Source organism: Pogona vitticeps, chromosome 1 (assembly GCF_051106095.1).
Source record: "Pogona vitticeps strain Pit_001003342236 chromosome 1, PviZW2.1, whole genome shotgun sequence".
In the NCBI taxonomy this organism is placed as follows: Eukaryota; Metazoa; Chordata; class Lepidosauria; order Squamata; family Agamidae; genus Pogona; species Pogona vitticeps.
The window spans coordinates 222,210,290-222,226,985 of NC_135783.1; the positions used below are offsets into that span (position 1 = coordinate 222,210,290).

Genomic DNA, 16,696 nt, shown 5'->3' on the forward strand with positions numbered 1-16,696 from the left:
ACACACACACACACACACACACACACACAAAGACAGAATTGGTATTGCCTAAAATGTATTGTGGAGTTTTCAGTATCCCTGTCTAGGAGCCTTGTTCAACAAGAGCTCTATTCAAGTGTTAGAATACCTTGTTTTGCAAGCATAGTTAGAGGGAACTGCCTAGCCCTGTCCTTTCCATCATCAGTTTTTTCATGTGATGTTGATGGAGTCTGGTTCTTGCTCAAATGCACACTCTCCTTGCAAGCAAGAACCCTAGAAAATCAGAATTCCTAATTTTATGGAGAGCCTAAATGTGAGTGGCACCCCCTGCCAAACATAGCACTGAAAGCCTGGAGAAAGTTATAGTGGATGGCATAGGGGTAGGTGCAGCATAATTTAGATACAATTTTGCCTACATGTGTAAAAATGTCTTCCAAATACTTCTTCCTTGTTACATCCACTTTCTGCCAGTGCGGAAATATTTTGCAACAGGAAGGAACCTCAGCGTTCTACTCTATTGCTTAAAGCGAAATGCAGTGATGATGCTAGCCAATATGTGTTTTTTTTTTAAAAAAAATCATTTTCCATTGGGTCAGGGAAGATAATAGGGAAAGGGATTTGGAACAAGGTACTGCGGTAAATAGAAAAAATGTTAGCCAATATGGTAATCTGGTGTTACATATTCATTGCTAGTGCTTTAACATTTCTGTTTAAGTTGTTGTGTTACAGTTTTCAGCTGTCTATGTCCAACTGCATAGATACAGTTACTCTGTGAATCTTACAATTATTGATATGTCTGTCTGTCTATCTACCTATAAGTCACTGAATCAATAGTTCTAAACTTACCAAATCTAGTTCTAAATTTTCCAAATCACTCTCTCCATAACCTGTCCTATTTTAGTCACACTAAACTTTAGTGTACTGATGAATGAGCAGTTATAACCAAGCCTCAGTAATACACCAAATTATTTAGTCTATAAGACTGGATTGTCTTATGCATCCAAAATGAAATTAATTAAAATAGGAAAATTTCAAATAAAATTAAGTCAAATGGGAGAAAACACTGAGGATGAAAAGACTAGTCACCTCTATCTGTCTGTCTTTATGCTTTACACATCTTCTCCCTCTTCCATTCTCACCCTTTAACAAGGGAAACATTTTGCTAGTTTTTTACATAATTCAGTCAACTGAATTATGAATTATGTAAACACATTTGAAACACTTGACCAGAGTAAAGAAAGGACAGCAGGATAAATATTAAATAAATAAATCTTAGTCATTGTGTCTATAGAGTTTCAACATGTTCTTCCAAAATACCAGATAAGGCTGTGGCCAAATTAAATCATGTTAGAGCTGCTATACCTCTAGAAAGCAGCATTGATCTGAGTCGTGTGTTTGCTAGATAAAGGCAATTTTCTTCATGTTCACAATATTCCCCTCTTGCAGCAGGCTCCTCGAGCTCTTTGTTCTTAAGTCCCCTTTGTTTTTCTTTCTTAATTGCAGGTGACAATGCCTGTCGTGTTAATAATGGAGGCTGCAGCACTCTCTGCTTAGCTGTACCCGGAGGCAGAGTATGTGCTTGTGCTGATAACCAGCAGTTGGAGGAGAACAGTACAACCTGCATGAGTATGATCTTCATAGCGAGTGTCTCAGTTTGTATAATATTGAGGAAAAGATAAAGTGAGAATGATAGAAAGTCTAATGCTCTCTCTATTCTATGACAAGTACATAAAAAGCAAGGACAGTAAGATAGGCTTGGGATTATATGGGCTGGAAGAAACCTTTCTGAGAAATGTCAAAGGGAAATCCTCCTCTTTTATGAGACAGTTTTAAATGTGAACTGAAATTCTAAATGCTCCCACAACATCTTTCTCAGATTCTTTAGTTCTTCAAAACTATCTTTGTTCTGTTACATATGGGGAACTCATCCCATGCTTATTGAATTGAAATAAAAATAATTCTTGCTCTTCTGTGGCAAAACCCACAGGATAAAAAACTACATGGGGTCATGGAACTGCATGCGTGCTCTTCCACAGGCAACTGAACTCAAATATCACCTGCTTAAAAACCTATAGCTTTATAGGAGTAGCACTGGATTTCTTTGTTAATCGACCCCTTAAGGAACAATCCTAACAATCTACAGTATTTGTATGTACCTGAAAAGACTAAGCATAGCATAATTACCATTGTTGTGCAGAAATTTTCTCCCATGAGAATTTCAGCCAATCTCATTCAATTTGATAGATGAGGATTTGCCTTCAAAAAGAGTTTTAGAGTAGAAGAAATTTCAGGGATAGCCTCATCAATAAACTTCAAAGATCCTTGTATGTGCTTATGAAGTGACCAGGAAGTGTGAGTTCACTTCCTGTCTTTTACTGTTCAATAAGGTTAGTTAAAAGAAATGCACAATATAAAAATATGGAGGAAAAGATAAAAGCAAAGAAGAAGCAGGGAATAACTGCTGCTGCTGCACAAAGAAGCCCATTGTCCCCTGCATGGTATTCTTTGTAGTCATACAGCAATCTCCATGAATTTCTGTAGTTAAACTGTAAGTCCAGGTTGCATGGCTTCCCACCTTTCAGCTCTTTCTATGAGGCTTTTTCAGAAAAGAAAATATGGACAGATAGGGAATCTGCAACTGAAAAGAAAATGGGAATGGGGGATTTTTCAGTTGAGGCACCATGTCTATAGAAGATAAGCTGACATTGCATTGGCCATGTGGAAGGAGGACAAGCAGTGGCTGGCAGGTAAAAGGAGAGTATGTTAATGACCGAAAAATCTCCACCACTTGGCACAGCATGGAAGGAGTCTGGACAAGGCAGAAGAGGGCCACAGAGCTGCATAGACCTGCCTAGGAATCAGTCAGAGGCTGGGGAATGCTGGGGAGGATGGAGTTGGGCATGGTCCTAATGGCAGATGGGGAGGGGGGAATAGGTAGAAGGAAAGAGATTAGGAAGAGGCATTGCACCTAAAAGTAACAAGGGAAGAAGAGAGAAGGCAGGAAGAGAGAAGAGAATGAGAGGAAGACGATGCAGGCAGAAATGTTGGAGCAGAGGCCAACAAGCCTTATGCCACGAAGACAGGGAAGAGGCCACTGGAAGTGACTAGGAGGTGGCTCCAGGGTGGGGGTGGGGGAGAAATGCCCTGAGGTTACCTGGAGAGGGAGTGCTTCCCTCGCTGTCCCCTTGAGGGTGAGGCCTTGAGACAGCTGGGACACCACAAACCCTCCTTTGTGCCTGAACTCCTATGAGAGAAACTGGAGGGGCTCTGTGTAGAGAAATGAGGAGGCAGGGGTGGCTGGCTAACAACCACCTGTGTCCACTGTGACAACAACAAGAAGATCTTGTCACAGCATGCTGAATTCACTCTGATAAATACTGCTGACGCAAGGCACAGGGCCAATCTACACAAGCACGCACCTTTTTATTTCCCATGGCATTTATTTACATTTTCCTGAGTAGTTCTGTCTACTCTAGTTTTCTGATCTGATCCTGAACAGAATCCTGTAGTTTTTTTGCATAAAATTACAGCTGAGATGCTGGGATATATCATAGCTGTGTGGTTAGGTGCTCAGCGAGGCATATGATAAAGATATGCTCCAGTGCCTTGTCAATTAGCTGCAATTAGCCATAGCCAGTTACATAAACATTGTATAAATATTTCTGTATATTTTAGGTAAAATATAGAATTCTGGCCATTTTTTTCTTGCTATTGTGTTTTGACTGTCATATGTTATGTTTAGGTTGATTTTTTATTGCTCTTTAAAAATATGAGTCATGTTGAAAACACTTATTGAAAGATTAAAATGTAACTAGTGATTACATGAGTAAACAGCACATTTTACAAGAACCAATAAAAACTAAACAAAAAATGGCAACTCAACTTATTATTGCATATTACTATGTATTAATTTAGAATATGCTGCCTTATTATAGTCCACCAAATTTGTACAACACAGTTGGTCCTAAACCAGGGTGTGGAGGATGTATTGGGAAACACTATTTCCAGTCCACTATTTAATACCTAGATGTGAAAGTTACAGAAAGCTTCAAAGAATAATGTTTGTGTTCTGACAACTGATGCTATATTTTCTTTATATGTTTGACCCCTTAGTTATTTCCGGGGAACTGTTACCCAAGTTATGCAAACTGGAAGAATTTCAGTGTACAAACAAGCGCTGTATCCAAGACCGTTGGCGTTGTGATGGTGATGATGATTGTCTGGATGGCTCTGATGAACATTCAGAGATTTGCTGTATGTATCCCTGAAGAGTATATTCTGTGTTCCTTCCTTCCTTCCTTCCTTCCTTCCTTCCTTCCTTCCTTCCTTCCTTCCTTCCTTCCTTCCTTCCTTCCTTCCTTCCTTCCTTCCTTCCTTCCTTCCTTCCTTCTACTATTTTTATGCAAGCCTTGAAATATACAAAAATGTGCGAGGAGTATGAAAATGAAGCTGCCGTTTTGTACAAATGATCCATTTTATTCTTGATCTACATTTGTGAGGAATGAGAGGCCATTGGCTGGATAGGATACCAGGAGGACACCACTTCATCATAACATTGATCAGGCTAATGAGCCTCAGATTCTAATGTGGCTGGTTTTCTTCCTCTGCTGCTAATGCCCTTTGCCCTTCCTTGGTTACTGGGCCAGGAGGCAAACTCTGCTTGCAAAATAAGGAAAATCAATTTAAATACCCTGAAGACAGAATTACTGTGCAGAAGGTAGCTAAACACTTCATTGCTTCTTGGCAATGATATTTTGAAGGGTGTCCAAGAAATCGGACATAGGCTTGGAACAGGATGCTGTACAGCTTTTGCTGTCTCAGGAAAAGGAGACATATGGGAACTGCAGCACTTGTTTGCAATGAATTTACTGCTTTAAAAATAGCTTTACAAACAACAAATGAATTTGCTTGAATATTAGAGCAAGTTTTCACTCCCGGGTTCTCTGAGATTAAAAGCCTTCCAGAATATTTTTGTTTATTATTGTAGCCATGCCCCAATGTTCGAAGTCAATCCTAAACATTGTGAGCTGGATCCTCTTGAGAGAGGCAGGGTATGAATATTTTAAATAAATATATAAATTGAATCAGTCAGCATTCCTGTAACTAGAAATGTGAACTTACTGGCTTTGGAAAAAGCAAACACAGTTGGATCCACCCACATGTCTACTTAAAATTAATGCTTTTTCACAATGTTAGGGGAGATGGAAACCAGGTAGTAATCCATCTCTCTAGGGATGTGTCTATTAATCTGTGGGATAACAGGGTCACATATTGTTTATCAAAACATGTGGAAAATGTAGATTTATGTATCATAGATAGGAAAGCTTCTAGAATTTCCTCTTTCTGAGTCTGAATATATACTACCTTGTCTGCTTTCTGCAGACTAATGCAAAGATCAGAACTTAGCTATCCACTTGCATTGGCAATTCCTTTATGTTCTAGTACAATTGTTGGTCCAAATACTGTAATGTGGGCACATAAGAGTAGAATTTACATTTTGAGAGAAAACAGATGGAAATTTATTTGAGATTTATACTGATGTAAATATATATGTGTCAGTGGTGCCATGGTACATGACCAGGTATGTAACTGGCAGCACATTACTTGGTGGTAATTCACCCTTGCAGTTTACACAGTTACACTGAAACTGGTGTAAATCTCCAGCAGGTTTCTGGACAGTATGTTTAGAAATGTATATTTAAATAGAAATTTTTGTGTGTGTGTATGTGTGTGTGTGTGTGTGTGTGAGAGAGAGAGAGAGAGAGAGAGAGAGAGAGAGAGAGAGAGAGGGAGAGAGAGAGAGAGAGAGAGAACAACTGAAAGTGAAATGCAATAGGAACAGACTAATTTGTCCACCTGTAATCAAGCAGAAATAGTATTTAATGATGCTAGAAGTTTTATTGGGAATAGTTTTGTCCTGTTTTTGATTCTTTGGAGGAATTTATGTACCTTTTCTAGCTTGAAAAACTTCTGAATAATTAACACCTCTGTTTCTGTTTCTTTTTCTTTCTTTTCTTCCATACTTTATATTTTCTGTAAAGTAAAACCCATATGCTCTGTCTGTATGTTCATTACCATTAAAACTAATGTTTAGACTTTCCTCCAAAGGTCAGACATTCAGCCATTGCACTGGCTAATTATTATTTCGTTAGTGCTTTCTAGAGAAAAAATGATCAACTTTACAGAGTCTGGGAGCTGTTTTCTGTACTCCTAAACCTATCATGGGTTGCCCCAATTCCTTTTTTGGTGAAACCAAAATGACCAGAATATCATTCCTAGTTGTGCTAATTTGTTTTAATCTTTACTGGGTTAAAACAACGTGTAGGGGAGAATCGTGTTCTCTAGAGGCTTCTGGAAGGACAATATCCCTATTTTGAAATGCACACAAACATTTGTTGTGAGGAATCCTGGATGTTCCAGGGCCTACAAAAATGGGGAATGGCAGCAAGTAGGTTGTGATTAGAGATGGAGGTATTTGTATTTGTGTACGAATACTCCTGCACAGGTGGAGATAACAAGGGTCCGGCCCCATGGGGCCGGATGGTCCACTCACTGATAAGCTAATGCCGTGGGGTCCGTGATCTCGTCCTGTCTCACAAGAGATCACAATCGGCGAGACACTCTTCAACCTGGCAGAGAGGCTTGTCGTCCCACCTCCTGCCAGGAGTGGCTTGGCGATCTCGATCTCCGGAGCAATAGATGGGAGCATGGATCCTACAGCATTAGCGCATCGGTGAGTGGACTGTTGGCCGGCCCTTCGTTATTTCCACCTGTGTGGGGGTATTTGTATACAAATACGAATATCCCTCATCCCTAGTTGTGCTTTATGTGATTTGCACTAGTATTCTAGTGATTGTCTGTACCTTTATATTATGTGACTGTTCCTAGTTACACTGGTGACTTTCATACATGTAAAAAATCTCCAGCCATTAAGTAATATACAACCAGAGACTGTCCTCCTCTTACCAGTCTTCTTTTCTACACATCTGTCACCCCCAAGCAAGGTGCCACTGCAAACAGTGATTGGTTTGTCCAAGGAAGGTTTCCTCCTCCAGGACACAGCATGGAAACTTATCAAGATCCCAGTTCCCATGCTGACTGCTAGGAAAGGCTAGCCTCAAGTGACCAGCATGCTCACAAAGTATTCTCACCAAGAGGAAGTGAGCCCGTAGTATTTATTTATTCTTAGTCATTTAAAATATTTTTACCCTGCCTTTACATAATTAAAAAGACAATATTTTAAAACTAAAAACAGTAAGTATACTCATATTTTTTTAAAAAAATTAAATATATTAAAATGGTAAATAAAATCAATACTAAAAACACATTTAAAAGCAACAAGGCACAACAATCTAGTTTAAAACCTTCTTACACAGCCAGTCACTAAGGGAAATCATGTCTGAAGAAAAAGGTCTTTGCCTGCTTGCAGAAGGACAGCAAGGGTGGGGCCAGTTTGGCCTCCTGTGGGAGGGAGTTCCAGAGTCTGGATAAGATCAGAAATAGATGACTGTGCACCCTGACAATAAGCTGGCCCAAATCTCTTGCCTAACACCAATGGCATAATTGGGGGGGGGCAAAGAAGTCTTTATAGATATGAACTGCTGGATTGCTCAGTGGTTTAGGCAGCTCCCAGAATTTGGGAGTTCAATTCCCACTGTGCCTCCTTGGCATGAGCTGGACTTGATCCATAGGGTCCCTTCCAGTTCCACAGTTCAATTATTATTGTTATTATTATTCAAAAACACCAGGGACAGTCAATCAAAACTATAAAAGCATTGACTGGTATTGTATAACACATACAAGATTTAATAAAAAACATGAGTATCTGTTAAATATAGGTGCAGTGTGTATGCTGTTCCTATTATTATTAATTATGATGATGATGATGATGATGATGATGATGATTACTACTACTACTACTACTACTACTACTACTACTACTACTGCTACTACTACCTTGAAAACCATGGAAAAGGTTGCCATAAGTCGGAATTGACATTAACGGCACATTATTATTTATTATTAATTATTGCCAGTATGTAGCTCCCAAATGCATTCTATTGTGGCTCTCAACTTTCAAAACATTAGTTCTTGTGCTCCAATACTAATTCTGTAGGACTTTTGCTACTACAACACAATTACCCTATAATCCTTCCATGACCCCCCAAATCATTAGTTATTCATTGCAATAATTTCCACATTAATTTCCATGTTTATAGCTATAGCTGTAATGACAATTAATTGGCAAAATATTATATGATTACATCACAGTTATTTGGATAGCCAAATTTAGATAACAGTCTTTTTACCTTCTTTGCCCATGGAAAAAGCTCTGTGGGTATGACAGAAGTGGCCTTGGATTTGCTGAAGCCAAAGCCTATTCATTCTGCTGAGCAGCTACAACATCAAACCTGTCAGTTCTGGTACCTTGCAGTTACTTTGCTTAATTACCTCTGCCACCACCAAATGAATGTGGAAACAGGTTTTGCTATTGTTTTTGTCTTAATGCTGGTAAAACCACCCAAGAATTCCTGCCCCCTCCCTCAGAACTCCTGCTGTGACCAATGTGATCCAGCAGGGCTTTGGAAGTGGCAGTTTCCCTGTCAGTTCCATTGCATTTATGGTTGCTTTTGGTGTTGAAAGCAGAAAAAACATAGTAACTTAGCATTATAATGTCTTCCAGTTGTACCTAGCTACAAGAAACCGAATCCTTGTTCTGTTAAATGTCGTGTGTTTATAGGTTGGTCTGCTATTCCTCAACAATCTTTATTCTTGTTGCTATGAATTGTAAGTAGAGATGGGGACAAATTTTAAAAATGGTGATACGTTTTGATCCGTTATTCATCAAGGTTAATGGATCAACGAATTCAAAGATATGAATATTCATTGACGAATCGATCCATCGATTCATCTGTACTTTAAACAGCTATAACACTGGCCCCCACATAGAGAAAGGGAAGATTCCACAGACGGTTTTCTGCAGCTCCTGAACATTTGGTGAACATTTGATCATGGACCCCCGAGTTATATAGTCACAAAGAGGACCCCCAAGGAAAGCTCCCCCCAGTTCCTGAAATACTCCAGAATCACCACGGAGCTTCCTATGTCTTTCCCTAACACGCCTGCCAACTTTGGTGAAGACTGGATATCGGATATCCGAGTTACTCACCCACAAATTGGGTCACCTCCAGGAGAGTTTACCACATGGCACAGAAGCCCATTCTGCCTACTGGCCGCTGATCAGCTGATCAGAAGCCAATAGGCAGCCACCCCCACACACAGCCAGCCACCCCAACAGCCTACCCCCACACCCCCTTCCTTTCCCTACCTTAGCCCCCATCCCACCAACACCCCATACCTTAATAGCTGCTGCCGAGGTCTCCATCAGGCCTTCACAGCCACGGCCTGTAAAAAGGGAGACTGTCTGCCCTTTGCAAAGATGGCAGCTGCAGCTTCTGTACCCTAAACGAAGATGCAGCTGCCATCTTTGCAAAGGCGGCCAGTCTCCATTTTTACATGTGTGGCTCCGAGGCCAGAAGACCTTGGCAGCAGCGATTAAGGTAAGAGGGTGTCGGTGGGGGTGGGGCCTAAAGTAAGGAAAGGAAGGGGGTGGGGTTGGCTGTAGTATTGGGTGGCTGTGTGGAGTGGTGGCTGTCTTTCTGCCGCCAATCAGTTGATCGGCGCCCGGTAGGCAAAATGGTGGGTTATTTTGGTTTTTTTAAAAAATATGAAGAATGAATAAAAATGGGTAAATATTCATCCCTTTGTATTTGTGGGGGTCTCTGGAACCCACAAATATGGATCGACGAATATTTAACAAATTGGCTATATTCGTCGGAAAAAGCCATCCATTTTTATATTTGTCCCCATCTCTAGTTGTAATATCCCTCGTAAAGTGTTTTATTGGTTAGTGTGCATAGCCCCAACTACATTAATTTTATATGTATGCACAAATAATTATTTGCTGTGAAGACAAGTTATGGCATGATAAAATATGTGTTTAATGTGAAATAATGTATTGAATGGCTATCATAAGCATTGCTTTATGCTCATTAACTTGACAGAGAGTTAAAAAAAAAACCAAAATAGTACACCAAAACTGTCTAAAGAATCCCATGGTGTGTTTGCATATTAACATTTCTGAGCAAAAATAGTGCAACTAATAAGAATCTAGAGGCCTTTTCAGTGCCAAAGAGACATTGCCTCCCCTTCATTCACATAATATAACAGAAGTCACACAATTCAACATGCAGTATCTGTTCTAATCTAAGAACTAGATTTGGTGCACATGAATTTCAAGCCCCAAACGTAGAGCCATGTACTAATTAATATATAAGAAAAATATATTTTTACTTAGAATGTATCTATTTTCTCTTCCTCAGTCAATCACACCTGTCCAGACAATCAATTTAAGTGCCATAATAACCGTTGCATCCCAAAAAGGTGGCTTTGTGATGGAACAAACGATTGTGGCAACAATGAAGACGAATCAAATGAGACTTGTGCAGGTAAAAAAAAATATTTGTGTTTTTTTTAAAAAGGTGAAAATTTTGTTTTAAACCTACATGGATTAAATATTCATTTTTTTTCCTTTTCCTTTTTTAAAAAATTTTGCTTTAAGGGTTGGGTGTAAGGATGTGAGAAAAGGGGGCGTGGAATAAATGGGGTGCAAATCAACACAAACATTTTAAAATACTGATTATCATCTGTTACATTTCATAGGTACATATGTTCCTGGTACAATTTAGTTATGATATACTATTTCTAAATTGATCATAGGCTTTCAATTATCAAACATTAATTTGCATTCTATTTCTGAGCCAGTGATAGAATTTATGCGAACAATCCTCATGGTATAACATGGGATAAATATTCATATCTAAACTGTAAATCACACAGATTTTTTTTCTGTTACTGATGGTATGATTATTGTAAATTTGAGTGAGATTGTGCTACTGGTGCTTTTAAAATACAGAAATGTGTTTTATATAATATTGGTACTTGCCAGAACATTTCCAAAGTAATTTGGCTCTCAATCTGTATGTACTGGCTTGACCTGTTAGTGTGCTTTTCTGCTTAGACAGTAAGAATATGTTTTACTTTTTTTTAATGACTTGAAATTTATTAGGACATCTTGATAGACATCATCTAGAACTGGGTTTTATTTTGGATTACACAATAAATACTTTATTCATAATTGAAAAGTATAAAAATGTATGCAGTCACAATTATTTCAGTACATATCATTTTAACACATTATTTCTACGAACCCTTTAAAAACTCAGGAAAGCCTGGTGATTTATTCAGTCTTTTTTACTGAAATGTCATGATTTTTATCATATCAGTTTCACATAAGTTTATTTTCATATGAATACTCAGAATGGTTACAGAATATAAGACAGAAAAGATTGGGAAATAATCATCTCTGTGGTATGCAATATTTACTACATTTTGTCCCATTCTTTTGGTGACCTGCTAAAGGCAGATACACTTCTCCTGCTCCCCCATTTTGTCTTCATTACAGCTGATGGAGTAGATTAATCTGAGAGATAGTGACTAGCAAAAAAGTGAACCTCAGGAATATTTGAACATGGATCTGTGTAGTTGTAGGGGTAAACTGGACAGTATTGCTAGCATGACATTAGAAGGAGGGCTTCTTTAAATGGTAAGAGACCTCTGTATTGCAACATGTGCTATTCCATTGACTATGTATGTGGCATTTCAGCAAGTTTTGTTTGGGATTGGTAATATGAAGGTAAACACAAGCTTAATTTGGAATTCTGATTGTCCAAGTACTTGTCTCTGAAGAAATAGTATTGTGGAAGTAGAAATGAACTAATTCCAGGGAAGGTATTCGATCTACAAACTGTATTCATGGTGCACACTGTGGTACAATAAATATTGTTACCATATTAAGATGTGACAAGACAAAATATAGTCTTCATTTACCAGGATCCTGTTGGTTAGTCATGCCAGGGTAAGTGCACTGCTGTAAATTGTACCATAAAATTGCCTCTAGTTAACTCATTTCTATGCATACGTCTTTGTCAAACACCAGTCACATGGTCCCTAAGGAGGGATGCAGGTGGCAACTTGTTGAGTAGAAGCAATTCACCACTGCATTGCATTTATGCAACGTAATTAACCAATAAGATTTTAGCCATTATATATTTATGCTTACCATATTTTTTGCTTGATAAGACGCACCTGACTATAAGACACAGCTAATTTTTAGAGGAGGAAAACAGGGAAAAAAAACTATTCTGAACCAAATCCCTAAATCTTGGAAAAGGGACACAGCCTTTGGAGGTGTCGAATCTGCGTTTCCCTCCGGATGATGAAAAAAGTGGAACAGGAAAGGACTCTTTTGGGTGTACCCCCTCTCCTGGTTTCTTTCCCCTCCACTCTAGGAATTCCAACTCAGTGATATTTACCCTTAGTTGCCCACATTGACTCTCTGGCTTTCCCAAAAGAAGCCTAAAGGAAACATGTACAGCTTATTCTTTTTCCTTTTTTGGCTTCTCAGGTCCTGGAATGTGTTTCTCTCTGCTGGTTTTGCAGGAAGGGCTCCATGACTGCCCTGAGCAGCGTGGACAGGCCCCATGGCAGAAGGCAGGAGCCCAGGAAATTCAAATGGCCTCCCAGCTGAGCTCTTTTTTGTAATGGTTGCTGCTGGGGCCATTGAGCTGGCTTCCCTCCTCCCTCTGCCCAAGCCCCTCCTGCCCCCTCCGACAGAAGCTTCCCACAGTTTTTAGGCTGCCTCACCTCTGAGGCAGCAGCAGCAAGGGATTTTCAAGCCCAGGCAAGAACACTCCTCCCCTTTTTGTAATGGTTGCTGCTGGGGTCATTGAGCTGGCCTCCCTCCTCCCTCTGCCCAAGCCCCTCCCACCCCCTCTGACAGAAGCTTCCATGGCTTTGAGCCTCCATGGCTCTGAGACACCACCACGAGCAGCAATGGATTTTCAAGCCAAGGCAAGCACACTCTCCCCCTTTTTTGTAATGGCTGCAGCTGTGTACCCACGGGACCCCTATTTTACAGTATTCACGCCATAAGACGCACACACTTTTCCACCCACTTTTTTCAGAGGGACGTGTGTCTTATGGAGGGAAAAATATGGTAGGTAGTAGTTTTGACACATGGATTAGTTTTATCACAGAAGATAGTCAACATTATTTAGTTATTTCCTTATCAGTTTCAGTTTGTTATGTTTGTTTCCTTTTTTAATTTGTTTTAGGCAGTGCTGGTTTGTTGAGATTCTATTTCTGTTTTATGACTGCCCAGAGCAGTGGATTTCTACTACTTGGGGAAGTATAAAAATGTAATCAATCAATCAATCAATCAATCAATCAATCAATCAATCAATCAACATGCTCATCTTTCCATAAAAATAGGACCCACACAGCTATTCTTCTGCTATTGTTTTTGCCTGCTTTCCCCCCTCTCCTCTTGAGTTTGATATATAACAACAGGAATATACTTGATTCCCAATAGGTCTATTTTTAAATAGCTATAACCAAACGATGTTATAAAACTGGATTTAAAATAGATTTTTTAAAAAATACTAGGTTTGACAGAGATTTTGGTATTTTGCTATAATCAATAATGAATTGAATAGCTGTTCTGGAAACTTAACGAATGATGGTAAAATTTGTGCTTTTCAGGGAAAAAGTTAGAATGTGACATCAGAAGGAATAATATGTTGTGTAGAGTATCAATATAATGAACCTAATAGCTGGTTCGAAAGCTCAGTGAGATGGAGCACCGGGCTGCAGAGCTAGTGGTCAGGAGTTTGAATCTCCACTGTGCCTAGTAGGAGAAAGCCAGCTTGTATGCTCTTGGATACATTACATAGTCCCAGAACACACCCAGAAGAAAGAAATGGTAAACCACTTTTGAGTATTCTCTATTTAGGAAAAACCTAGAAAGGGTCAATCTAAGTCAAAATCAGCTTGACAGGACAATTTTGTTCTTATTCTTTATTAATATTAAACATCTTCATCTATCATTTGTATTTCAATTTGTCTTTTAAGCAAGGACGTGTCAAGCTGACCAGTTTTCATGTGGGAATGGACGTTGTATTCCAAGTTCATGGGTGTGTGATCAGGAAGATGATTGTGGTGATGAGTCAGATGAAATAGCATCTTGTGGTAAGTGAATTCATGGCTTTTTTTTAAAAAAAAAGAAAAATGGTTCACAGAAAAAAAGCACTGATGTATTATGAAGCTTTTGCTGTTGTTGTTTAGGGGATTATGAAGCTACCATATAATTATGCTTGATGAGGCCTCCTTCTAGTACCATAATGTCATTCCAAGTAAACACTACAACAGAATGTCACCAACAGCCATGCAGGTTACACAGTGTATCACTAGTAAATGAAAACATAGACTTTGTTAGTATCAACATCTCTCAGTAAGAGATTAGCAGTCAGCCTGATGTACATTTACATAGACTAGTCCAATGGATCTGTATTTGGATGATATCAGTCCTACAATACTGTGTCTAATCAGCCCACTCCTCAGTAAATGCATATTTTCTCTTTTTTCTTTAAGAGGCTTCCAATGTTGAGTTGGGGAACTTAGATAAAGGAAGATAACATTTGTATGCCAATGTTTTGAGGGGCTGTTGATGTGTGGTCTGAATGTTGTTGCCTTTGGGGGTTTAGCTTCAACCATAACTTCTTGCTTTAAATAAAAATAATTTCCTATGAACTTGTTATCAACGATTGAACTGCTGCATTAAGATCAAGAATGGCTATATGGACACCTCTGAGATTACCACAGGGTCAGATAAGGCTATACTTTGTCCCCAGTCCTTTTCCTTGTGGCCTTTGGCTGCGTCTCGCGGTGAACTGTATTACGCACTGGGAAAGGCAACCACTGGACTGACCAAAGTTATGTTGGCTATCTGGATTTAGTTGACAATATCTCCTTACTTAAGAAAGATGAACTGAAACTGCAGCATGCCACAGCTGTCTTGGATAAAGAGGCAAATAAAGATGGCCTTAGGATACGTGCTGAGAAATCGAAAATCATGCAGGTGAACTCCACGGTTGCAACACAAGGAATTGTATTTGGACAGCAGCAGCTAGAGGAAGTGGAGATGTTCACTTATCTAGGTAATATGATCACCTGGAATGAAGATGCAGAAGTGGATGTTAAGTGCCACATTGGGAAGGCGATAGCTGTCTTCTGGAAGATGAACAAGTTCTGGTCCTCACCATCTATATCACTGAAGATTAAGCTCCGTTTGCCTCTGTCATGATTCCCGACAGCTGTTTATGCCAGTGAGACTTGGAAGGCGTCAGCTAGAATCAACAAGAGGCTCAACATCTTCCAACAGAGGTGTCTCTGCTGAATCTTAAAGGTCCAATAATTCAGTCACATTACCAACAATGAGGAGCTCCAAAGGAGCAGCTTGTGTAAACTTGCATGTATGAGAAGACGCCAACTGACTGGCCATATTTTCCATATGGAGAACAACTGGATTCCCAATATAGCAATGAGTTGGACCCCTTGCCATTTGCATCCTTGTGCAAATGACAAGGATGCCCGCAAATAGCATGATGAAGAACACTGCCACAAGACTTGAAGGCACTGTATATTACATGAGAGGAAGCCAAAACACTCACAAAAGACTGAACAAGCTGGATAAATCTTGCTGCCCGATATGCTGCAGAGCATAGAAGTGGATCATCATAATCTTTTTGGGGTCAATGTGATAAGCCTGCCCTTGAGGTTCCTTTGTTTCTCAGTGCATCTTTTTAAATTATAATTATTGGAAGGTTGAGGGAAGAAAGTGGAGACCGAATAAATCAAACAATTGATCAATGCTTATTTATTTTTGCCGTCAGAAAAGTTGTCCATGCTTCCTCTGAAAATTCGTGTCTCATTTGTTTGTTATCTTTAATTGGTTTTATAATGGTTGCTGTGGAATTCCATGGAGAAAATTTTAGAGAATTACATTTTTGTATACATTGATATCTGCAGTTTCCTATATGATCTTGAAATAACAATACATGTAGAGGCAGCACTATGATCTGTCACACAGCTACATGTGATTTTGTTTGCTTTCTGCTTCATTAAAGAGCGAGAAAGTTTGTTGGCTTAAAGCTCAGCAGGCCCCGAGTCACCCGAACTAGACATTACCCACATTTCTTGGAGATAAAAAAAGACTATAATTTTATTGGTTACAGCAACAGTACCTAACCAAGCATTGCAAATGGATCAAGTACATCACTAAACCTGTGTGTTCTCCAATGCCCACCATCATCCTCTCCAGCAGCCACAAAAGATCCAACCAAGAGGAGGAGTCCTTCAAAGACCATGCAGGTGACCATTCTGTGTCTCCTTGCCAACTGAGGGCAGGGCCAGGCCTATGGCCTCCTGAGCCTAGCCAGACCTGGGTCCTGCCACCAGCTTCAAGAGCTCCTGCCTGCTACTCTCATAGTGGTTGGATCCACTTTAATACCCCTAATCCACCAACATAGTTGTGACATATGAGACAAAAGCATAATAACTAGAGAGGGGGGTACTTTGTATTCGTATACAAATAAAAATACTCCTGCACAGGTGGACATAACGGGGTCCGACTGTCCACTCACTCTTCTGCTGCTGCTGCGGGCTCCACGCTCCCTTCCAATCACTCTGGAGTGCCCGGTCAGCGAGCCACTCTTCGACCTGGCAAGGGAGGCTCAATGTCCCTTCTCCTGCCAGGAGT

General features: G+C 39.7%; 1 protein-coding gene across 5 annotated transcripts in view; it reads left to right on the forward strand.

The window, feature by feature from the left end:
* The window catches only part of LRP1B (LDL receptor related protein 1B), a 1,166,776-nt gene that overhangs the window by 877,401 nt on the left and 272,679 nt on the right, over positions 1–16,696 (forward strand). For all 5 annotated transcript variants that reach the window (XM_072983887.2, XM_078376975.1, XM_078376977.1 and 2 more), the window contains exons 15-18: positions 1,483–1,605; positions 4,093–4,233; positions 10,362–10,487; positions 14,011–14,127. In XM_072983887.2, the coding sequence (XP_072839988.2) occupies positions 1,483–1,605; positions 4,093–4,233; positions 10,362–10,487; positions 14,011–14,127 (507 nt within the window). The remainder of the gene's footprint in view (positions 1–1,482; positions 1,606–4,092; positions 4,234–10,361; positions 10,488–14,010; positions 14,128–16,696) is intronic.